The sequence below is a fragment of the Podarcis vaucheri genome (genome assembly GCF_965113315.1).
Source record: "Podarcis vaucheri genome assembly, chromosome: 17".
Taxonomy (NCBI): Eukaryota; Metazoa; Chordata; class Lepidosauria; order Squamata; family Lacertidae; genus Podarcis; species Podarcis vaucheri.
The window spans coordinates 10,431,995-10,456,953 of record NC_138755.1 but is presented as its reverse complement, the minus strand read 5'-3'; the positions used below and the strand labels follow the sequence as shown (position 1 = coordinate 10,456,953).

At 47.2% G+C, this 24,959-nt stretch overlaps 1 protein-coding gene across 4 annotated transcripts in view; it reads left to right on the top strand.

Moving 5' to 3' along the window:
* Positions 1 to 6,840: 6,840 nt before the first annotated feature.
* The window catches only part of PLPPR2 (phospholipid phosphatase related 2), a 41,440-nt gene continuing 23,321 nt past the window's right edge, over positions 6,841 to 24,959 (top strand). For 3 of the 4 annotated variants that reach the window (XM_082205079.1, XM_082205081.1, XM_082205080.1), the window contains exons 1-3: positions 6,841 to 7,780; positions 14,531 to 14,636; positions 17,320 to 17,508. In XM_082205079.1, coding sequence (XP_082061205.1) covers positions 14,571 to 14,636; positions 17,320 to 17,508 — 255 coding nt within the window. In that variant the 5' untranslated portion in view covers positions 6,841 to 7,780; positions 14,531 to 14,570. The remainder of the gene's footprint in view (positions 7,781 to 14,530; positions 14,637 to 17,319; positions 17,509 to 24,959) is intronic. The other variant, XM_082205078.1, reaches the window with a different exon arrangement.

The following is a 24,959-nucleotide window of genomic DNA, read 5'->3' as shown; positions in this document are numbered from 1 at the left end:
GGTTGTCCTGGACATAACTAGCAGAAGAACCCAGAGAGCTCCTTTCTACTAAGTCTCAGGCCCTTGGTTCATCTAACACAATATCACCTGCACACTGGTTAGCAGAGGTCTTTGCCAGTCCCACCTGGAGATGCCTAAAGGTGAACTAGGAGCCCTGGGGTGTGCAGAGTATGTGTTCTGCCCCTGAGCCGTGGACCTTTCCTGTTGTTGTTTAGTTGTTTAGTGCTGTCCGACTCTTCGTGACCCCATGGATCAGAGCACGCCAGGCACTCCTGTCTTCCACTGCCTCCCGCAGTTTGGTCAAACTCATGTTGTTAGCTTCAAGAACACTGTCCAACCATCTCGTCCTCCATCATCCCCTTCTCCTCGTGCCCTCAATCTTTCCCAACATCAGGGTCTTTTCCAGGGAGTCTTCTCTTCTCATGAGGTGGCCAAAGTATTGGAGCCTCAGCTTCAGGATGTGTCCTTCCAGTGAGCACTCAGGGCTGATTTCCTTCAGAATGAATAGGTTTGATCTTCTTGCAGTCCATGGGACTCTCAAGAGTCTTTTTTAAAAAAATAAATAAATTATTAACTGGCCAATCACATCAAATTAAATCACATCATATAAATTCCAAATTACAAAGCCAAATTTTTAAATTTTGTTGGGGGAATCCAAAGGGGGATTCAGATCATCTTATTACTGCGTTAATGTCCAAATCAGTCCCAATCAGTCCAAACAAAGTTCATAATTCTATCCAGTCTTATCTTGGTGTTTCCACATCATATCTTATTCATATAATTTCTCTTTTTCCTTTACGATCTCTTCTGTTGGTCTCCTTAAGCCGATAGCAAGTATAATAATCCTGTGTGGATTTCCCGTTCCTCCACTAAGTCCAGATGGTTTCCATATATCTCCTTCGTAGATAACATCGCACTTTCCATCGTATATCTTGGCATTTGTCGCTCTTAAGTCCCAGGGACTCTCAAGAGTCTCCTCCAGCTCCATAGTTCAAAAGCATCAATTCTTTGGCGATCAGCCTTCTTTATGGTCCAGCTTTCACTTCCATACATCAGTACTGGGAAAACCATAGCTTTCCTAGCTCCTTGCTATTGGGCAGCTGGGGATCACCTGGTCAGCTACATTCCTGCCCCCCCCATAGTGGGTACCTGAGCCCTGCCTCTTCGTTCCCACTCATGCCTTTTCCATCCACTAGACACTACTTCCCTTGTTTAAAGTGTGGTGTGAACTTTAATTAGTGCCAGCGCCTTCTGTCAAGAGCTCGGGTGTAACCTACAACACCTCCCTTCCCATGGAGGCGCAGGTTGCAGCCACAGCAAAGGTGGCATTTTCCCATCTCCGCCATATTAAGGAGTTGGTCCCTTACCTTTCTCGCCCTGATCTGGCCACAGTGATCCATGCGACGTTCACCTCCAGGCTTGATTATTGTAACTCGCTCTACACGGGGCTGCCCTTGAAGCTGACCCAGAAACTCCAGCGGGTGCAGAATGCTGCAGCGAGGCTCCTTATGGGGTCCTTGCTGCAGGATCACATTCATCCAGTCCTTTACCAACTGCACTGGCTCCCGGTGGAGTACAGGGTCAGGTTTAAGGTGCTGGTTTTGACCTTTAAAGCCCTATGTGGCCTAGTACCCACGTACCTACGGGACCGCCTCTCCTAGTATGCCCCGCGGAGGACCTTAAGGTCCACAAATGACAACATTTTGGAGGTCCCAGGTTGCAAGGTGGTTAGATTGGTCTCAACTAGGGCCAGGGCCTTTTCAGGATTGGCCCCGACTTGGTGGAACGCTCTGTCACAAGAGACTAGGGCCCTGCGGGACTTGACATCTTTCCGCAGGGCCTGCAAGACAGAGCTGTTCCGTCTGGCCTTTAGTTTGGACTCAGCCTGACCCTTATATTTCCCTCCCCTTATGGTTTTGATCTATGAGCTACTTTTAAAATGAGGCTGCATTTTAAATTGCATTTTAATGTGTATTTTAAATTGGTTCCCCCCCCCCCATTATGTTTTACTGTAATTTTACTGGTGTTAGCTGCCCTGAGCCCGGCTCTGGCTGGGGAGGGCTGGGTATAAATAAAATTTATTATTATTTTATTAAGGCTGAATGATCCAACGATGGAGCCGAGGCGACAGCAAGAGAAGAAGGCTACTCACTAGTCAAGTTATCTTGTTTTCCTTAAGTGCCTTTGCATTGAAAATGAGCTCGAACCAGCTTACTATTTTTAGCTTTCTGCGCTGGTCTGAACGGCGGAAAGGCAGGATCTGAGTTAAGCAACTGCCTTTCAGTGCACTAAGGCGTCCTTGCGTGGGTTGCTCCTCTTGTTTACTCCGGGAAATAGGACTATGCAAATTGGCTGAGGAACATAGGAAGCTTCCTGATACTGAGTCACACCAGTGGCTCATTTAGCTCAGTATTGTTTGCACTGACAGGCAGCTGCTTTCGGGGGTTCAGGCAGGTGTCTCTCCTAGCCCTACGTGGAGATAACCCTCCTCTAGAGGTGCCTTCTCTGCAGTGGCTCCCCATCTGTGGAATGCGTTCCCCAGGGAAGTTCACCTGGCACCTTCATTACACACCTTTAGGTGCCAGGCAAATACGTTCCTTTTTAACCAGGCCTTTGGCTGATCTTATTGACATCCAACACCCTTTTAGAATGTGGCTCTTTTTTTGGGGGGGGGGGTTATTGGGTTGTTATTTTTATTCTGATTGTATATGTTGTGATCTTTTCTGTGAACCGCCCTGAGTCCTCCGGGTATAGGGCAGTAAGGGAAAGGGACCCCTGACCATTAGGTCCAGTCGTGGCCGACTCTGGGGTTGCGGCACTCATCTCACTTTATTGGCCAAGGGAGCCGGCGTATAGCTTCCGGGTCATGTGGCCAGCATGACTAAGCTGCTTCTGGCAAACCAGAGCAGCACACGGAAACACCGTTTACCTTCCTACTGGAGCGGTACCTATTTATCTACTTGCACTTTGACGTGCTTTTAAACTGCTAGGTTGGCAGGAGCAGGGACCGAGCAACAGGAGCTCACCCCGTTGCGGGGATTCGAACCGCTGACCTTCTGATCGGCAAGTCCTAGGCTCTGTGGTTTAACCCACAGCACCACCCACGTCCCTATAGGGCAGTATATAGACTCAATTAATAATAATAATAGGGATGGAACCTGGGACTTCTGCACTCAAAGCAAATACTCTCCTTAACAACATAAGCAGAGCGTGCTGAAATCAGGCCAGTGGCCCATCTAGTGCAGACAATCCTTGTTTTGTGTGGGGGTTATGTTCCAGACCTCCATGTGGCATAGCACACACAAGCGCACCCCGCCCTTTTGTGTGTGACGTCTTTATGACATTTGGGGGCTACTTCCATGTTAGGTGCTCTGTGTGTGTGTGTGTGTGCATGATTGTGCATCATTCAGCCACATCTAAATCAGTTGTTGCCAGTACAGTGGTACCTTGGGTTAAGAACTTAATTCGTTCCGGAGGTCTGTTCTTAACCTGAAACTGTTCTTAACCTGAAGCACCACTTTAGCTCATGGGGCCTCCTGCTGCCGCTGCGCCGCCGGTGCACAATTTCTGTACTCATCCTGAAGCAAAGTTCTTAACCAGAGGTACTATTTGTGGGTTAGCGGAGTCTGTAACCTGAAGCGTCTGTAACCTGAAGTGTCTGTAACCTGAGGTACCACTGTACAACAACTAGTGGCCAACTAGAAGCCTGTGGGAAGTTCTGCTGCGTTCTTTTGAAGGTGTTGCTGCTTTTTTCATTCCATTCTATTTTCAGATTTCCCAGAAGGGTCTTCTAAACGGGCCATTTTGCTTTCCCCCTTGGACTTAGCAGTGTCAAAAGCTTTTCCTGTCTCCAGCCTGCAGTCAATTGGCTACGCTTTGCTGCGATACTTGGGAATGCTCATTGGGGCAAACTTTGCAATCCCCCAAGTTCTCTTCAGGCCTTCTGAGTACCCCATAATATCCTATCCATCATAGGGGAATCCACATCCCAAACCACTGATAAGCTGTAGGGTGGAATCTACCTTCCCCAAATATCCTTGGAACATATTTTTTAACCTTTATGTCATTATTTCTGCTTCAAAGAGGGATTTTCTGCTCTACTTAAAGCGTGGTCTGATTCTCTTCCCTTTGGTTATTTTTTCACACTTTTGTCCTCTCAGCCTCCCTTGATTGTGCTTAAAATTTAGCAGCCTTGGGATCTACCATATTTTTCGCCCTATAGGGCGCACTTATTTTTTTGGAGGGGAGGGAATAAAGAACCCCCCCCCCCGAGCCCCAAAGAGCAAAGAAGCCATGACAGTGAGCGGCACTGACCCCTCTCACTCTCCAGGCTTCAGCGAAAGCCTGCATTCGCCCCATAGGACGCACACACATTTCCCCTTCATTTTAGGATGGGAAAAAGTGTGTCCTATAGAGCAAAAGGTACGGTATTCTGATGTTAAGTATCTCTCTCGATGGCTTCTTCCTCTGGACCCCACCCTACAAAGGATTTCCCCCTCACCTCTTTGAGTCACGATGAGTCAGGTTGCTTCTAAGTAGCTGGATTACAAAAAGATTTCTGCTATTATCCTTATCTTGCCTTTCCGCTTAATATGAGCTCATCCACACTTTTTGCTTGACCCACATTTTGATCGTGTACCAATTAATTCCCTCCGGGCCTGAGAGCTTTTCTCATTGTTCTGCTGCTGTGTTTTTGTGAAAGTCCCCTCTCACCCACTGAACTGAAAATCCATGGAAGTAAAACCTCTCTTTGGATGCTCTACTCATCTGACAAGGTCCGATTCAGCGGGTAGGATCGGATTTTGGCAAAGCACAGCCACCGAGCCATGAGAAAAGCTTGCGCACAGATGGCGTCTTCCTTGCAGAGGAGGAGGTTTTTTTTGGGGGGGGAGGGAAACAAATTAAGTAATGCACATCAGGTAAAGACTCCCCCTCCCACCTCTCTGGTGTGTGGTGGTGTTTTTGTTTAGTCATTTAGTCATGTCTGACTCTTCGTGGCCCCATGGACCAGAGCACGCCAGGCACTCCTGTCTTCCACTGCCTCCCGCAGTTTGGTCAGGCTCATGTTTGTAGCTTTGAGAACACTGTCCAACCATCTCATCCTCTGTCGTCCCCTTCTCCTTGTGCCTCCATCTTTCCCAACATCAGGGTCTTTTCCAGGGAGTCTTCTCTTCTCATGAGGTGGCCAAAGTATTGGAACCTCAGCTTCACGATCTGTCCTTCCAGTGAGCACTCAGGGCTGATTTCCTTCAGAATGGATAGGTTTGTAAAATCGCTTTTGTTGTGTTATCGATGATGTATTCTGACCTTGGAAAAAAATATTATAAAAAAACCAGAATGGATAGGTTTGATCTTCTTGCAGTCCACGGGACTCTCAAGAGTCTCCTCCAGCACCATAATTCAGAAGCATCCATTCTTCAGCGATCAGCCTTCTTTATGGTCCAGCTCTCACTTCCATACATCACTACTGGGAAAACCATAGCTTTAACTATAGGGACCTTTGTTGGCAAGGTGATGTCTCTGCTTTTTTTTTGCTTTTTAAGATGCTGTCTAGCTCTGGTGTGTACAGCAACATAAAAATGTGACTTGAAATGCAGCAAAGGGGCTACTCATGTGTCAGAGGTGGTGACTGGTCAACATGCATTGAGGCCACACACCAACCTGCCTCCCATTTCAAAGCTCTGCTGGTGACGTCAGTCAGGGATCTGTCCTGGATGTGTGTGTGTGTCAATGTGCAGCAAAACCAGGCAGGTTCCCCCAGTGGCAGTGTGTGTGTGTATAAATTTGATTTTTAAAAGTACAGTCGTACCTCGGGTTACAGCTGATTCAGGTTGTGTTTTTTCGGGTTACGTACTGCCGAAACCCATAAGTACCAGAATGGGTTACTTCTGGGTTTCGGCAGTCGTACATGCGAAGAAGTGCTAAATCGCGCTTTGCGCATGTGCAGAAATGCCGAATCGCAACCCGGGCATGTGCAGACGTGGGTTGCAAACGCTGCAGGTTGCGAACGTGCATCCTGCACGGATCACGTTCGCAACCTGAGCGTCCACTGTATATACATACAACAAAAAGCAATTCCGAATCCAAATGTTGAGATTGCTCTGAATCTCCTGACTTCCCCCCATCCCTTCCATGGGTCCTCACAGTGTTTTTTACAACTGCATATCCGTACTTATCCAATTTTTTAATCCTTCTAAATTATCCGTACTTTCCATTACTTTATACGCGTGGTTAAAATCCTGCTAATGTTTTCACCCGTTTACAGCGGTCTCGTAACTACATTATAAACTTTTCCCATTCCTCGTTAAAGTTCTTGTCTTCTCGATTTCTGAGCTTCCAGTTAATTTTGCCATTTCGGCATAGTCCATCAACTTGGTTTGCCATTCTTCTCTGGTCAGGGTAGTTTTTTCCTTCCGCCAAATGGGCCCTTCTCACCCCCAAGGAAACAGTGCTGATCCCTCTGGCAACCTCTCCATAACTGGGTTCCATGTGTTCCTCTTAAAAGCAACAACCTCAAATACTTTCCCAGATCGGAGTTAAGAGAATTGGATCCCTAACTTCATTCCCTAAGACAGAGTCCAGCTGGCCCCATCCTTGGGAGTGCTGTATCCAGAGGGTGATTCCTGCTTCTGAGGCATGGTTTTTTTATTTTATTTTTTGCTAAAGCGCTAAAATGAGGTAAAGGTAAAGGGACCCCTGACCATTAGGTCCAGTCGCGGATGACTCTGGGGTTGCGGTGCTCATCTTGCTCTATAGGCCGAGGGAGCCGGCGTACAGCTTCTGGGTCATGTGGCCAGCATGACTAAGCCACATCTGGCGAACCAGAGCAGTGCACGGAAATGCCGTTTACCTTCCCGCCAGAGCAGTACCTATTTATCTACTTGCACTTTGACGTGCCTTTGAACTGCTAGGTTGGCAGGAGCAGGGACTGAGCAACGGGAGCTCACTCCGTCGCGGGGATTCGAACCGCCAACCTTCTGGGCAAAGCCTTGTTGTCGAGAGTTCAGAAGATGAAGGTGCTTTTCATACCAACTTAATTCGCAATGCCTGGCTGAATTACGGTTTTCACTCTGGAGTAATTAAACTTTGGCGTTTCCTGTTCAGTTCGAAACAAATGTGCTAGCTTGACAATGTGAAGATTTGGCACTTGCTCTTGGTACACGCCTGGTAAGTAAGCCAGGCTCAGTCAGCTAGTGCCTTAACTTTCCTGTCTGTAAAATAGGAAGAAATTCACAAGCAGGGCTCGACCATTTAGGGCAAGAGAAGAGGGCAACCCGTAGCTATTGGGAGTTACTTTTCAACAGCAGAGCGAAAGAGGCCAACACGATTGCAAGTACAGGCTGGTCGCAGACATGGGGAATCGAATGGATTTCAGCGAAGCCGTCTAGGTTGCACCTCTTGCCCTTCTGACCCAGAGCGGACACAGGCAGCATTTCAATGAATTCTCCCCCTTGAAATATCCTCTCTCCTCTCCCCTCTCCCCTCCCTGTGTGTGTGTGTGCGCGTGCATGCATGTGTATATGTGTGTCGCTCCCCCCTCTCTCCTCTCCTCTCCCTGGAAGGGCTCCAGCTGCTAACACGAAACAACGTTTTAATCCAGCAGTCCAGCTTCTAATTGGGATATTGGCATGATCAGCATGGATTCCCCGCTGCATCCTGCAGACCGTTGAAATTGCTTAGGAGAGGAGGAAGAGAGCAAGGAGGAGGAGAGATTGGATGTGGGCCGAGGAAGCCATGGCTGCTGCCTAAAAAATACACAACACTCACTGACATACAGAAGGTGAGAGATGCAGTGGCTGGGCTGTGGGGCTGATGTGATGGCGGGGGGGGGGGGCGGGGGGCAGAGTCTCACTTCATCCTGTGTCAAATGGGCTCTCCGTTTTCGAAGCATCAATTGCCTCTTTCTGTTTCCTTCTCCCCTCTCCCCCCACCCCAAACCCCAGTTATCCATACAGTCATTGTCACAGCTTTGACAATTTCTGGGCGCTCTCTCTCTCTCTGTGTATGTATATATATATATATGTCTGCATTTCTGTTTTAAAGGCCACGTTGCTAAGTTACACACTCTGATGGTGGTGCAGAGATATGTGTGTGTGTTTGTTGGTGTGTCTGTCACCATGTGTGTATACATGCACAGACAAGGGTGCAGATTTGCTGGCGCTCGTTCTTTGCAGCCCAGCAGTAAGCAGATTCCATTTGCCAGGAAGACGGAGCAAGGCAGACTTCGCGTCTTAATCTTGGCTCATGGGGCTGCCGAGTTGCTCTCGGCGATGGGATGCTGGACTGAGGAGGAGGAGGAGGGGGCAGGCAGCAGCAGCATCTTTGCAGCTGGATTCTCATGGCCCCGGCCCTACCACTAGCAAAGTTGGAACAGGTGGCACTGAGCTGGCATCTGTTGGGAGTGACGTGGTTCTGCTCTTCTGGGGGTGGGTCATCTCCAGTTCTTTTAGGTGGGGCGTTGGTGGTGCGGTGGTCGTGCAAAAAGAAAGGAAGGAGGGCAGTTGAACCCAGAACCTTTGCTTCATAATGGGAGAGACCTAGAGAAAGAGCTTGTGTCCCATGTGCATTTATCATGATTGACAGTTGGGATTGATTGAGCCCATAATAGAAGACTTGAGGGTGTATTACTATTTAGACGTCTCTGTGTCTTACTATTGAGAATAGGGGCGATCCTCTGCTGCAGATCTCCCCGATCCAAATCCTGCACTATAAAGAAACCTGATTCTTTGCTCAGAATGAGGTCTGCTAATCCCTACAGTATACTAAAAAAACACTTACCTCGTCCAGAGTTGTGCCTCCTTTATTCCGAGCAGGGCGTTTTGAGTTTTCAGATTCTTGCCGGAGAGAAACATGGAGGCGGAGGCCAGGAAGTAAGAGGGGAGCAATAGAGGAACAGGGAGAAGGAAGCAGAGAGGCAATTGCAGGGCCCAATTGGGTGGGAACACGGAGACAATTGGACCCAGCTCCCAAGTCCTAGAAGCCAGCGTAATCTATATACCATTGCCCTATACAGTGCTATCAGAACTGTTTGGGTCTGAGCCCTGTATCTTAAAAAAAGGTTTTTTTAAAAGGTAAAGGACCCCTGGATGGTTAAGTCCAGTCAAAGATGACTATGGGGTGCGGCACTCCTCTTGGTTTCAGGCCGAGGGAGCCAGCGTTTGTCCACAGCTTTCCCGGTCATGTCGCCAGCATGACTAAACTGCTTCTGGCGCAGCAGGACACCGTGACGGAAACCAGAGCGCACGGAAATGCCATTTACCTTCCCACTACAGCGGTACCTATTTATCTACTTGTACTGGCGTGCTTTCAAACTGCTAGGTTGGCAGGAGCTGGCACAGATCAACGGGAGCTCACTCCGTCGTGGGGATACCTAGTTTGTTGCCCTCAGGTCAGCTACCAGTCCAGTCCACTTCTGACAGGAACACCATACATTGCTAGCTGCAGTTGCAAACAGGATCCATTCCAGAGGTCCAGCTGCATCCCGAGGAATACGCAACTAGGGGACTGCTTCTGTGCATGTGCATGTGCACGGCACGTAAAGCGCTTCTGTGCATGCACGCATGGTGAAACCCAGAAAAATACTTCAGGGTTTGCCGTGTTCGCATCGCGAAGATTATGTATAATGAGGTTCTACGTAAGCGGAGGTATGACTGTACAGTGGTGCCTTGCAAGACGAAAAGAATCCGTTCTGTGATTCTCTTCGTCTAGCGTTTTTTTTTTGTCTTGCGAAGCAAGCCCATTGAAGGATTAGCGCTATTAGCGGCTTTTAGCGGCTTGTCGGATCAGCTGATAAGCGGCTTAGTGGCTTAGAAAAAGGGGGGAGGAAAAAACCCCCACCGGAACTCGCAAGACATTTTCGTCTTGCGAAGCAAGACCATAGGAGATTCGTTTTGCAAAGCACCTCCAAAACGGAAAACTCTTTCGTCTAGCGAGTTTTCCGTCTTGCGAGGCATTCGTCTTGCACGGCACCACTGTAATGTCCTTCACCTCAGGCAGCAAAATGTCTTGGGATGGCTCTGCATATAAGTTTGCGCAGATGCCCACACACCCCAGTTCACTATGCTTTTGTACTACATTGAACTACAGTTTTTCTCCCCAGATACTATTGACACAAATTCAAATGCAATGTAGCAACTATGAGAGCTAGAAAGGAGCTCCCTTTGAACCGGAAACTTGGATTTCTTTCTGAGGTGTTCAAATTCTCCGTCAGATGCAGTTTTGTGCACCTCTGTTGACAGATGTGTCCACGATGATATGTGGGAACAGGAAAATGGGCATGCTGGATTTCTGGGGTGGATTTCTGAGCCTGCTGAACACAAACTCTATTCCCTTGATCCCTTCAACACATTAGAATCATCCCACCAGGTTCATCATCTTGAAGAACTTGACCCCTTCTTCACCCTCTCAGAAGAATCAAATACAGGCTATGTGATGAAGCAGCAAAGTGACTTTTCATTTTTCATATGTCAAGATGTACAGAGCGACTCTGTGCATGTCTGACTCACATAAAATCTCACTATTCAATAGTACCTACTCACAGGAAAGTGTGGATTGCATTCTTAGGTGTGTAAAATATCGCAGAATATAATTTTGGGTGGTGCAAGTGGGGTTGGTGAAGAAGTTCTACTCAGGACCCATTTAAAGCCAAATTTGTCAAATTTGCGCTTTGTGAACCAAAATGCAGGTATTCTTTAAAATTCGCACATAGCCGAATATTGCTATGCAGTTTGGCAACCAGACAGTATTTACAAAAATGCATATATTCGGGGAAAGCGTGCAGAAACATGAAAATAGCACACACAAATGCATTACATATGGAGAAATTGCTTGCCAAAATGTGTTACAGTAGTCAGAATGGCATATTTATTAGAAATTCATCAAATGTTGATAAATTTTAATGAGGATTCTTTTTTAAAAAACACACAAATTGTTTGCAAAATTTGGAGAACGGAATTTAAGACTGGAGAAACGAGGAGAAGTGAAACTGACATATATTTAGGTGTGAGTAACTCAAACTGAGAGAGGTTTGAAAAAAGAAACAGCTAGTTTTCATCCTGCTGTTTTTAACCACTGTGTTCTGTTTTCTTAACACCGATTTCATTTTATCCTCTCTCTTTTTAACAAACCACCCTGGTATCATTTATTCATTTTTAAAATGGAAGATCCTATTGTTTTAATTTTATTCATTTAGGTGCCATAGCCCTCTTTCAACTAGATGCTGGAACATCCTTTCCATGACAGAGTATGTGAAACCATCAGGGTAAGAGCCAGTGTAGCATAGCGCAGTATAGTGGTTAGAGCATCAGATGAGGACTTTGGGGACCATGCAGCACCCTGGGCTAGTCACTATTTCTCAGAGTAATCCTACCTGGAATGGTTGTGCTGAGGATAAAATGTGCTGAGGATAAAATGTAGCCTTGAGAAACTTGGAGGAAAGACACAATATACAGGCATTGCCGTCTCCATCCCTCCCACCTATGCAGGGGTTATGTTCTGGCCTCCCGTGCTCATAACTGAAATCACGTAAAATGGGGAGCATTTGCTAAAAAGCACCTAAACACCTGCTTTTCTTCCTGCTCTCCAGCTCTCTCTCCAATCTAGACTAAAATATCTAGAGTTGAAGCTCTGGGGACCGGCTGGAGGCTGAAGAACACACAAGAAAGCAGTTGTTGCTGAACTTTCCTGCACGTCAGCTATTGGGTGGGGAGGCTGAGCAGCCTATACAAAGCCCCGCTGTGCCTTGAGTCTATTTGGGGCTTCCTCTGCCCTCACTGACATCCTCTTTAGGCTCTGGGAAGGGTCTCATCGTGAGCCACAAGGACTCTCCAGCTCTCCCACCATTCCCGGGTTTGAATTAAATCATTTATTTCCCAGCACTGTGGGTAAGCACTATGGTTACCAGATGTCCCTGTCTCCCAGGGACAGTCCCCGGATTTACAAATCTGTCCCCGGACGAAATCCGTCCCTGGAATGTCTCCGGATTTCATTTAATGCCCCCGGATTTATATTTTAAGTGTTGTAGATTTCTTAGTAGGGAATGAATGTTGCGTGATTGGTTCAATGGCACAAGACACATCATATGGGGACTTCCTTCGAGGCAAAATGGTGGGTGCCACGGCAGCGGGCAGCTCCTGAAGCCAGCCAGAGCCAACTGCGCTACCAGGCTGGCTCTGGGCTGCTGAGGCTGCCACTGCCGCTGCCAAGGGAGAACCGGGGATGCCTGGCACGTCAACTGGGGGAACTGCTGATCCCCCATAACCCAAATCGATCCAGGAGCGAGAGCGCCGGGCCACCTGGCCGACTGCCCAGCAGCGCTCCAGGGCCAGTAAAAACCCTGGAGCTGATGTAGGGAGAAGGAGGAAAGGAGAAAGAAGAGAGAGAAAGAGGAAGGAGAAAATAGAGGGGAGCCCCGACCTTGCCACACCACTGCTGCCACTCAGGAGAAGAGGTAGGAGAGCACCGGGAGGGCAAGGACACATGGCTGAGCCCAGGCCCGATCCGAGCCTACTCCACGGCAGATAGCACTCCAAAAGATCAGGCTGGGACCCAGAGCAAGGCTGCGCGACAGACGCTGTACTGTTTTTAACACTTGATTGGGAGCCGCCCAGAGTGGCTGGGGAAATTCAGCCAGATGGGCGGGGTATAAATAATAAATTATTCTTATTCTTATTCTAGAAGAGACCCAGAAGAGAAGATATTACTTCTTCTTCTTTTTTTTTTTTTAAAAAAAAAAAGATTTTTCAAAATAAAAAAATAGTGTCCCCGGATTCTTTGAAAACCATCTGGTAACCTTAGTAAACACACTTGTGTGAGAGTCCATTGTGCGTAAGTGGAGGGGAAGCCTGCAAATGAAAATGCAACTAAAATAAAAAATGCCATCAAGGCAGGAGCAGGAAGGGTCAGGAGCTGGCTGGAGAAATTTAGCTTAGGGCTATACTGAAGAGCTCCACAATGAATTTCACCCTTATTCAAAAGAGAAGTCATTTCAAACTTACACACAAAATGCCACCCTGGTTGGTCCTGTAGCTTAGGGATGATGTACCGGTACTTGAGGGCCTCCAGGTGTTGCTGGACTCCAACTCCCATCAGCCCTGGTCAGCATGGCCAATGGTCAGGGATGATGGGAGTTAAAATTCAGCAATATACAGAAGGTCACAGCCAGTTCCTTCATCTATGATACGACTTCTGTGGAATGGGAAACATCCAAATGTGACAAGGTAAGGGGAAATCCCCATAGGAACCATGAACAATAACTTGCCTGTGGGGCTACAGAGAACTCCATGGTGGGAGCTGGCTGGAGCAGCAAACTCTTTATCATCTCCTGATAGGATCACATGAAAAAGCATTTGGGCACAAGTGGCAGCGAGTCAAGGATTAAACACTTTGCATGCGCACATGCTGTACCATCGCTGCTCCCAGTAGGAGTTTGAAACACCTGGTTTGAAGCCTGATCTCCAGACTTTCAGGTCACATTTATTTTTAGCAGTTAAGGAAAGCTTTCCAAGGGCTCAGCTTGCGAAACCAAAGCAAAGCACGGAAACAGCTTTGACTCCTCCGCAGACTAGCTGAAATAAGCCTTGGGAAACCCAAGCTGCTAGACAAAATCTGAGCTTCCTTTGCAAAGCCTGAGTAGCTGAAACAACAACAATGTACTTAAATTGGTGCGTGCTTATCCTTAAAGCAGGGCAACATGAAGTGGTGACTTTCAAGGGTTGAGATTATGACCATGCACTGGAGAAAAACATGTGTGTGTGACCAAATCAGAATCTATTGTTATGGATGGGGGGGCAGATTCCCCTAGATGCCTGGGTGTCAGATCCTCTCCATAATTCCTGCATTTAGCAAAACTTAGAAATGAAGTTTGATTAAACTTTACTAAACATGGAAACCCCCTGGATTTAGTTAGTTTGAGAAGCCAAGCCAGCTCAGCAGAGCTAGCTGGGTGGGTCTTTAAAGGTAAAGGGACCCCTGACCATTAGGTCCAGTCGTGGCCGACTCTGGGGTTGTGGCGCTCATCTCACTTTATCGGCCGAGGGAGCTGGCGTACAGCTTCCGGGTCATGTGGCCAGCATGACTAAGCCGCTTCTGGCGCAATGGGACACCGTGATGGAAGCCAGAGTGCACGGAAATGCTGTTTACCTCCCCTCCGGAGTGATACCTATTTATCTGCTTGCACTGGTGTGCTTTCGAACTGCTAGGTTGGCAGGAGCTGGGACAGATGAACCACTGACCTTCTAATCGACAAGCCCAAGGGGCTCAGTGGTTTAGACCACAGTGCCACCCATGTCCATCATAGGCTGCAAATGCTCTGCAATCGCTCCATCTAGGTGCAGGTTGTGTAAATAAAACCATATATTGTAAAGACACCACAGTCTTTACCAAATTTCTGTGCCTAATTTCTGAAAGAAACATGAATCCTGGGTAAGTGCCTGGAATCTCACACTTTTCAGAGAGAGGAATGGCACGTAACAATATTCTTGCTTGTCCGAAAGCCACTTGACCAACATGCTTTGGTATCTCTTTTCTGTAGTTTACGTCTTTCCTTGAGGAGGGGTCCAGGCCCTGTCGACATGGCTGGTGATAAGCAGGAGCTTAAGAGAAGCATCTCCATCATCCCCTGCTTTGTGTTTGTAGAGGTAAGGATGCCACTGGATTTAGCCAAATGAACAAGTGACTGTTTCCCTGGTACTGAGAAAGGAGTAGCCGGCATGGGTTTGTTAGGCCTCCAGGGCTCAGTTGCACAAGGACAACCCCAATGCTTTAGTTAAGGGGTGTTTCTTCTTCTTTGGCGATCACTTGTAGCTGAGTAAGATTGTCTTCCATGAACATGAGTCCGTAAGTGACTGTGGAGGCCAATTCTGGATCCACACGTCCTTCCACAGTGGGGACATAGGTCTCCGGGCGGGAGTTGATCACGCTGAGGGTTTGCCAAGCATGCCTTCCTCTTAGCACGTTTCTCCCTTTCGTCCTGAGTTTGAGTGTCTTCAAAGCCCATGACACCTTTGGTAAAGGCTGTTCTCCAATAGAAGCGCTCACAAGCCAGTGTTTCCCAACTGTCAGTGTTTATACTACTTTTTTTTAAGGTTTGCCTTGAGAGAGTCTTTAAACCTCTTTTGTTGACCACCAGCATTATGCTTTCTATTGTTAAGTTTGGAATAGAGTAGTTGCTTTGGAAGACAATAATCAGGCATCCGCACAACACGAACAGTCCAACAAAGTTGATGTTGAAGAATCATTGTTCAGCAATGTGCTTGAACATATTGTGTTCTGCATTAACTGTGCTTCCAAGTCCTTTGAAGCCGTTCGAAGTATTTTATTCATGTCCAGTGCAAAGCATTTTGCCAGTCCTGGAGCAGCTGCTCAACGCAATCTAAGCAATTTTGCTGCAGCAGCCTTTAGAATATCAACAGGGACGTGTGATTGCACACAGTTGTTTCCTCAGTTGCTGGGTCCTGTTGCTTTGCTGGGGTGCAGAGACTGATGCTGCACATGCTTCATGATGAATGGTTCAGGGAGTTGGGTATGCTTAGCCTGGAGAAGACCAAGAGGGGACGACAACCACCTTCAAATATCTAAAGCAGGGGTCAGCAACCTTTTTCAGCTGTGGGCTGTTCCACTGTCCCTCAGACCTTGTGGTGGGCCGGACTATATTTTTTGGGGAAAAATATGAACGAATTCCTACGCCCCACAAATAACCCAGAGATGCATTTTAAATGAAAGGACACATTCTACTCAGGTAAAAACAAGCTGATTCCTGGACTGTCCACGGGCCAGATATAGAAGGCGATTGGGCCGCATCCAGCCCCTGGGCCTTAGGTTGCCTACCCCTGATCTAAAGGGCTATTCCATGGAAGATGGAGCAAGATTGTTCTCTGCTGCCCCAGAGGTTGTGATTCACATCACAAAAAAGGAGATTCTGACTAAACATCAGGAGGAATTTTCTGGCAGTAAGAGCCATTCGACCGTGGAATGGACTCCCTTGGAAAGTGGTGGACTCTCTGCTTCCTTGGGGGTTTTTAAGCAGATGTTGTGTCCAAGATTCTTTAGCAGTGTTTCTTATATTGCAGGGGTTTGGCCTAGATAATCCTTGGGGTCCCTTCCAAGTCAACAACTGTATGATTCCTTGCTAATTTTGCAAGGGCCTCTCTTTCCACACCCACCAACCCCATGGAGCCAGGGCAGCTCTGGGAGATGTTGAGTATGGACATCTGAAGAGGGGCAAACAGACATAGACCTCCCCACTCCAGACCTCCCCACGCAATCTGGAGGAGCCATCAGAGGGAGACCAGCAATGAGGTGCACATCTCTGGGGCAGTGTCAGCAGTGAGACACTGCTGCCCCTTCCTTGCACAGAGCTCCTTCGCATGCGCCACACACATGGGGTGTAGTTTGAACAGTTGCCTGGCCGTAGCAGGCAGGCAGGGATGGGAAACAAAACGGGCAGGTGTACGAGAGCTCTGCCCTTCCGCTCCCAAGCCCATGAAAATGCGGTTGCCACGGTCCGGTTCACAGGCGATTGAAGTCCCGGCAGGGGACGTCAGGACTAGGGGCAAGATGGCGGGGTGGGAGTAGGAACGGCGCTCCAGAAACCAAGAGTCAGGAAGCCAAGAGTCTGAGGGTCAGAGAGCCAGGAGTCAAGAAGCCAAGTGTCTGAGGGTCAGGAAGCTGAGGTTCAAGGATCGGGAAGCAAGAAGCCAAATGCAGCAAGGCAGGGAACGTGTTGCTGTGGCAAAGAGCCAAAGGGAAATGCTGACCCTATATCTTTTCTTGGCTCTTGCCACCAGGTGCTGTGAGTTACCAATCGGCCTCACCTGTGAGGCTGCACCTTGCCTCTTCAGTACAAACTTAGGAAGGCCCCAGTCCTGCAAAGTCCTATTGGTCACAGGGCTTGGCTCCTGCACGCACACCTGACAGTGGTCACCTACACGTGGTCTCAGACACCAGCCCTCTCCCTGCGATCATCTGCAGTAGATCGCCAGGATATGGAACGGAGCCCGGGGAGCTATTGGGTGCTCAGGAGGAGGGGGGCAGGAGAAGGAGAAGGAGGGGTTGCATCAGAAGGAGGCAACTGTCTGCCTGACTTTGAGTCAGGCAAGCTCGGTGCCTCTCCCTCCAGCCGTGATGTGATGCACAGCTACAGCAGGCACCCAAGCGTGAAAAGGAGTACACGAGGAATCTTGCACGGAGGAGCAGGCAGAGGGCGGGGTGGGGGCTACCAAGCTCCAGCGGCTCCAGGGACCCGGCTCTCCTGGCTGCCTCCGTCTCCCATTCAGTCCTCAGCGCCGCTGCCCTGCCTGATGTGCCATGTTCTACTTCCAGCTGGTGATTATGGCGGGCACTGTGGTGCTGGCGTACCACTTCGAATACACGAACACTTTCCCGGTGCACCTCCAAGGCTTCTTCTGCTACGACAGTGCCTACGCAAAGCCCTACCCTGGCCCCGAAGACACAAGCCGGGCACCTCCCGTCCTCGTCTACTCTCTCGTCACTGCTGTGCCCACCGTAACGGTAAGAGCCCAGCAGGGCACGTGGTGGGTGGGTGGGTGGGTGTGGAAGGGGTGACAACCCCCCTGCTGCTGTTGTGAGATTTAGGGTCCACATGTTCCCTCGGGGTAAGATCACCAGGGAGCGTGGTTTCAGATATCAAAGTCAAGGGGCTAAAGGAAGCAGAGGTACAGCTAGCTCTTTCTTTGCAAAGAACTTTGAAGCTCCTCTGGAAAAATGGTGTGGAGTTGTTCAGTCATTTTCTTTTGTACTAGAATTCAAGAACCATTCCGGCATGTAGATCAAACGTTCCGGACACACACACATGCAGATATATATGCTTGAGATGTAGGTATGCTGCGACTAGCCACCAAGGTTGGGCCGATTCATCCATTTTGGGCGCCTGAATTTGACATGCGCTCATTCATAAGTCAGTACTGTCCCATTTCTGCATTAATCTGCAATTATGGAAAAAGTCCTTACAAAAATGCATATGTAAATGTGAACTTAAATTGTATTTTGGAATGCATTTTCTGAGAAAACACACACACACACACAACCCTAAATTATGCATTTTGGTACATTTTATTAGCTGAACACTACATCACAAACTTTGGAGGCACACATTTCAAGCTCTGCGTTCGCCCAGGAGGTTCTTGTCAGGCCACTTTGTATAGGAATTTATAATGTATGAATTCTTCAAGAACTGCCGCTACACGCAAAAAAAGTCTGAGCAAGACACTCACATATAGGGATAGAGGAGAAATTAAATTTGGATTTCATTTAAAGCTGAATCCATGAAATCCACATTTTCTAGAACAATATGCAAACCAAAACACAGCTATCCTTTGAAATTCACACGCCCCTGAACTTTGCAATGCAGTTCTCCAACCAACCAATGTTTACAAAAAGGCATGTATTAGGGAGAAGGGTGCATAAAAATGAAGATATTACTGAAAATAACATATAATAGCATTGTATGTTTGACACAAACGTGTGTCAAAACTACGTATAAAATATGTTAATTAGGAGAAATTCGCAGAACTATGGAAAAATAGGAAACCAACAGAACCAGAACTGAAATGTCCTTCCATCCTTACTCTTGCGTATGCTGAGAATTTGCAATGCTCCACCTCAAATTTATTAATCTAATCTATTGTTACATTTTAATCCCACCCTTCCTGTAAGGAGCTCAAGGCAGCATGCGTCTTCCCATGTATCCTCACAAAATCTTGGTGAAGTGGGTGAGAGTGGGAGACAGGGATTGGTCTAAGAGCACTGAGCAGGTATTTGAACCCAGTTCTCCCTACACCCACAGTCAAACCCTTTCGCCAGTCCATCATACTGGATCTCATCTTCAGTGCATCATGAATTAATATGCAGGAGAAATTGCAGACTGATATGCATACAGTAGAACTGAGCCAAGCTTACTGGGACTGTCTTCATTGCACACATTTAGAGTTAATATTACCATACCGTTCTGTTAAACATGCAAGCTGAATGTCTGACTCTATTCTCGCTGCTGCTATCCCAGTGCCCTCCTTTAATTCAGATGCCATCTCTTGTCAGTGTCTGGACAACGGTTCCCTTGGAGGAAGGACAGTGACCCACATTGCAAGAAGGTCGCTGGTTAATGATATCCTGACCAACCCAATCTTAAAACAGCTTTTTCAAAACAATCATCTTGCCGTCATTTGATCTATTTTCAGACTTGTGTCTGTGGGATACCCAAAGTACAGACGCAACATTTAAATCAACAACACAGTTTTTTGGGTAACAATCTCCCAGTCACCTATTAATTAAAAAAAATAATGCCCTAACTTAAAAAGCTTGTCTAAAAAAGGAAAAGTTTTTGTGGGAATGTTCTAGGATGCAGGAGAGGATATATTGTTTGATTATATCCTTTCCAACTTGAGTTAACAATTTAGCAGAGTAACATTCCCCTTTTTAAACTTACACAGCGGAAGCGTTTGCTCAGGCTTGCTAAAGCCTCTAAAATATGCTTTCCATTTGGTAATTCCCCATTTAGTCCCTCATAAAAGATAGACATGGCACAGTCTTCTATAAAAGTATAAAAAGAGTTTACTCACACATTCTGTTCACAATTGGATCCCAGAAGGCAGACTTAAGTTAGAAAAGTAATATACACCTAGAAACTGTCCCATAAGGAGACAGCTCCTTTGTCCTCTCTCGGCTGCAAGCCAAGAGAGCATCTTAGGCTAAGCAGATGTTGCTTCGTCAACGAATGTGATCAGAGAGAGAGAGAGAAATAGCTGACCATAGAATCATAGAATCATAGAATCATAGAGTTGGAAGAGACCAGTCCTGCTCTTTTGTTACCTGGGCAGGTGAGGTCACGCCCACCTCTAGTCACATGCAGAGGAAGTCTGTCCCAGACACGAGAAACAGGAAGTTCCAACTGGCTGGTCCAAACATCCCCTTTTATGTTCACTCTAGGGATGTTGTGTTTGACTGCTCCTGTGTTTCACATCCCACAGTTTTCAGCTGTGACATAAAACTATATAGTGTTGATGACAGGCTAAGCTCCAGAAGGAGCTTGTTCTGCAACCAGGGTGCTGTTGCTGACAAATCTCTCTGATCAATTAGCCCCCAGATGTCACTTAATGCTGGAGTGACTAATAGGGCTTCTCCAATTGATCTCAAGTCATGGTCTGGTCTGGGACAAGGCATTCCTACAGGTAGCAGAGTCTCAAACAAAAACCTTGAATTGGGCTTGGTGACAAATGGAGATCCTTCAAGCCTTGCACCCAGGCAGATCTCTGGGGGGTGCTATCTGGTCAGGATGCTATAGAGCAGCCTTTCTCAACCTGTGGGTCCCCAGATGTTGTTGGACTACAACTCCCATCACCCCTAGCTAGCAAGGCCAGAGCTCAGGGATGATGGGAGTTGTAGTCCAACAACACCTGGGAACCCACAAGTTGAGAACCACTGCTATAGATGCAGGTGTCCTTGCAGGAAATGCAGACCCATTTGGGTGTTGGGTGTTTGTTGAAGGGTGACAGAAAGAACAGGGTAAGGACATAAGAAGAGCTTCAAGGATCAGATCCAGTGCCTATCTAGTCCAGCATCCTGTTTTCACTGTAGACAACCAGATGCCTACAGGATGCCCACAGTAAAAAGAAAATGTAAAGGACTCCATGACGATTAAGCCAGTCAAAGGCGACTATGGGGTTGCGGCGCTCATCTCACTTTCAGGCCAAGGGAGCCAGTGTTTGTCCACAGAAAGCTTTCCAGGCCATGTGGCCAGCATGACTAAACCGCTTCTGGTGCATGGAGGACTGTGACAAGTGCCAGAGTGCACAGAAACGCTGTTTATCTTCCCGCTGCAGTGGTACCTATTTATCTACTTGCACTGACGTGCTTTTGAACTGCTAGGTTGGCAGGAGCAGGGACCGAGCAACAGGAGCTCACCCTGTCATGGGGATTCAAACAGCGCCACCCACGTCACTAGGACGCCCACAAGCAAAATATCACTGCAATGGCACTCTCCGCACCTGCAATTCCTACCAACTGGTATTCAGAGGCCTACTGCCTCTGATGGTGCACAAAGGTTCAACTCAGGAAATGTTTCTGCACACCATCCTTTTTTTATCCGAAGTCTACCAAATGTTGTTGTCATCTTTAGTCAGGGCAAGCCCAAGACATTTGGGCACCGAAGGTAAACCCCAAAATGAAGCCTAACGCTGCCAGGGAATAAGAGGGGAGTGAAGATCTACATCAGAACAAGGAGGGAATAAAGTTCTACACTGAGATCTGCTGCCCCTGTGGATCCTGCTGCCTCAGGTGGTTGTCTCACCTTGCCTCATGGGTGGGCTGGCACTGTCATGATGCATTCTTGCCATGTGGGTTCAAAAGCATTTGTGGACTGGAAGCCCTTTAGAATGCAATAAGTTATTGTTCTGCTCTAGAAAGCCTGGATTGGATTCCCATTGTTGCTTCCTGCTAAGGCTTGCCCTGCTAGACTTGTTGTTGTTGTTTAGTCGTTTAGTCGTGTCCGACTCTTCGTGACCCCCTGGACCAGAGCACGCCGGGCACTTCTGTCTTCCACTGCCTCCCACAGTTTGGTCAAACTCATGCTGGTAGCTTCGAGAACACTGTCCAACCATCTCGTCCTCTGTCGTCCTCTTCTCCTTGTGACCTCCATCTTTCCCAACATCAGGGTCTTTCCCAGGGAGTCTTCTCTTCTCGTGAGGTGGCCAAAGTATTGGAGCCTCAGCTTCATGATCTGTCCTTCCAGTGAGCACTCAGGGCTGATTTCCTTCAGAGTGGATAGGATAAGAATGGATAACCCTGCTAGACTAGGATTGCCATATTTCAACCTGTGAAAATCCAGACAGAAAAGTTGTCAAGCTTTTTTTGGCAACATCGCTTTTAAAAATGCCATTTCTGAGCTATTTTTATGGGAAAACGGCACTGTCAACATGGGCTGCCATACGTCCGGATTTTCCCAGATGTTTTTCCTGATTTCCACCTGAGCACTGCTACCGACGACAGTATTCCATATATTGAAAAATCCAGATGTATGGCAAACCCTATCTAGACTTCCATCCCAGCACTGTCAGATTCCTGTCAGGCCTTTTCCTAAGTGGAAATGAAAAATCCAGAAAAGGAAAATGTGCTACTTCCTCAAGGTAACACGTTCCATCGACATACTGCTGTTATCATTAGGGGATGCTTCCAGATGATCAAATCCTTTTTCCGCCTTCGGTCAGTTGCTTGGGGGAAATAGACTCCTTCAATGATTTCTGTTGGCCTTCATCCTGCCTGGGAGAATGTGAAATAGTACCCAAAAACCTTGTGGAAATGTCCAAAAATCCATAATGGAACTTCTGACACTCCAAGTGATTCACAGCCTTTGGCCATTCCTTTGCAAGCCTTCTGTTGCTCTGTTTGTTTTTACTGAAGGATTTTCATCATTAACAAGGATACATTTAACGTCTCTGTTTTCAATTCATAGAGTCCTTTCTACAGGTCTGTTACATTTGGCATGAGACTCTGCTGTCATAGACCTTGTGAGATGTGGGGGGAGAGAAACAGGGAGAGGGGGGAGAAAAGAAGAGGGGATAATGATCTTTCATGCTTTTTCTTACTGTATGTGCAGAGTTTTTGTGTCAGTGTCACAAGATCTATTGCACTGCCAGCAAAAGCAGACAAATAAAGAACCCCCAATCCTATTTTTAAATATCTATCTAATTTGTTTACTTATTTTCTTTGCCCTTCCCTCCCATTTTTGAGCTGTGCTTCATCAACGTGTAGTTCCGCATATATACAATGGAGACAATGATAATTAAATAATAATTATCACAATTAGAAAAGCCTTAGAGTTTAACCATAGCATCACCTCAGTCCAACTGATGGGGAAAAAACCACATAACCATGGTGAAAACCCTAGGTAAAGGTAAAGGGACCCCTGACCATTAGGTCCAGTTGTGGCCGACTCTGGGGTTGTGGCGCTCATCTCGCTTTATTGGCCAAGGGAGCCGGCGTACAGCTTCCGGGTCATGTGGCCAGCATGACTAAGCTGCTTCTGGCGAACCAGAGCAGCGCACAGAAACACCGTTCACCTTCCTGCTGGAGTGGTACCTATTTATCTACTTGTACTTTGACGTGCTTTCGGACTGCTAGGTTGGCAGGAGCTGGGACTGAGCAATGGGAGCTCACCACGTCATGGGGATTTGAACCGCCGACCTTCTGATCAGCAAGTCCTAGGCTCTGTAGTTTAACCCACAGTGCCACCTGCGTCCCAATGGTGAAGACCCTACTCAATCCCAAAAGCTTGGATTGCACCTGCAAACTATGCCTAAATCTCAGTAACGAGGGAGCCAGACCTGCTTCTAGAGGGCGGGAGTATATATATTTTCTATTTTTTTCTTGAAATAATTTTACCCTTTCCCTCCCGTGGATGCTGTTTCTCCCCTGCTTTCATCCCAGGAAGAGGGAAAGAATAGGGAAGGCAGCAGCTGTGATTTGACACCCCTCCAGCCATTTCTACGCCTGCATCTGTGGCTTCTCTGCTTCTCCAGTCTGTCTGCTTCTTTTTATGGCACCTTCTGCTCCCTTGGGGTTGGGGAGATGGGGCATGTCTCTCCTCACAGGCCCAGCTCCCTCTGATGATCCATTCCATTAGCTAAGGGGTATCAGTGCTGCTGCCCACCCCACAACCACGGTACCATCTAGTGGGGAAGTGATATAGATAGGGAAAGTGTGTCTCGGTTTAAGAATGGTTTTGGCTTAAGAACAGACTTCCGGAATGGATTACGTTCGTAAGCCCAGGTACCACTGTAACTCCCTACTAACTGACTGAGGAAGTGAAATATTAAGTGAGATTTTTGGGCTAAAAGCCTGCAGCTGGGCGAATGGGCCATAGGCTGTTGCAAAGAACTCTTTGCCAAGCAGACTGTTCAGAGATGTCTGAAAGAAAGATTAAATATTCCTGCTCACCCCCCAAAGTAGTCCTCTTGGCTGGTACATCGTGTGACTGTATACCCTGGGTTTCCCACAACATTTAAACCACACCTTCTGGCATACCAACATGTGAAATGTGGAGAAAAGATGAGCAGGTCCCCCACCCCCAAAGTAGTCTGTGGTCCATGAAAGTCTATGCTGAAATTCGGGAATTTTTGTATTTTTATGTTGTGAACTGCCCTGAGATCTTCAGATAAAGGGTGGTATACAAATTTAATATATGGAACTAAAAATAAATAAATGCCTGTGCATAATTAATCTATATACAGTCATACCTCGGGTTACAGACGCTTCAGGTTGCGTTTTTTCGAGTTACGGACCTCCAAATCCCGGAAGTACTGGAACGGGTTACTTCTGGGTTTTGGCGTTCGCGCATGCGCAAAAGCGCTAAATCACGCTTTGCACATGCACAGAAGTGCCGGATCGCAAACCCACGAGTGCGCAGATGCACACGGATCACGTTCGCAACCTGAGCGTCCACTGTACACACAATATTGCCAGAAATGTAAAAAGCTTAAACAAACGGAACTAAGAGAAGCTAAAGGACACCTCCGGTTTTTCCAAAAGAACTATTCTTTAGTTGGGTGGGTGTGCAATTTTTTTGAGGTTATATATATGTGTAGTGACTACATTTCATATACAGTGATACCTCGGAAGTCAAACAGAATTTATTTTGGAAGTCTGTTTGACTTCCAAAACGTTCGGGAACCAAGGCGCGGCTTCCGATTGGCTGCAGGAGCTTCCTGCAGCCAATCAGAAGCTGCATCAGACGTTCAGGTTCCAAAGAACGTTCACAAACCAGAACACTCACTTCCCTGTTTGCAGTGTTCAGGAGCCAAAACATTCAAGTCGCAAGGCGTTCACGAACCAAGGTACGACTGTATTTTATTTAAAGGGGGGGAGGAAATGTGGATTTATTATTATTCAATTCAATTTAATTTATTTAAATTTTTATTTTTGAAATGAGATAATAGACCCTCTTATAGTCA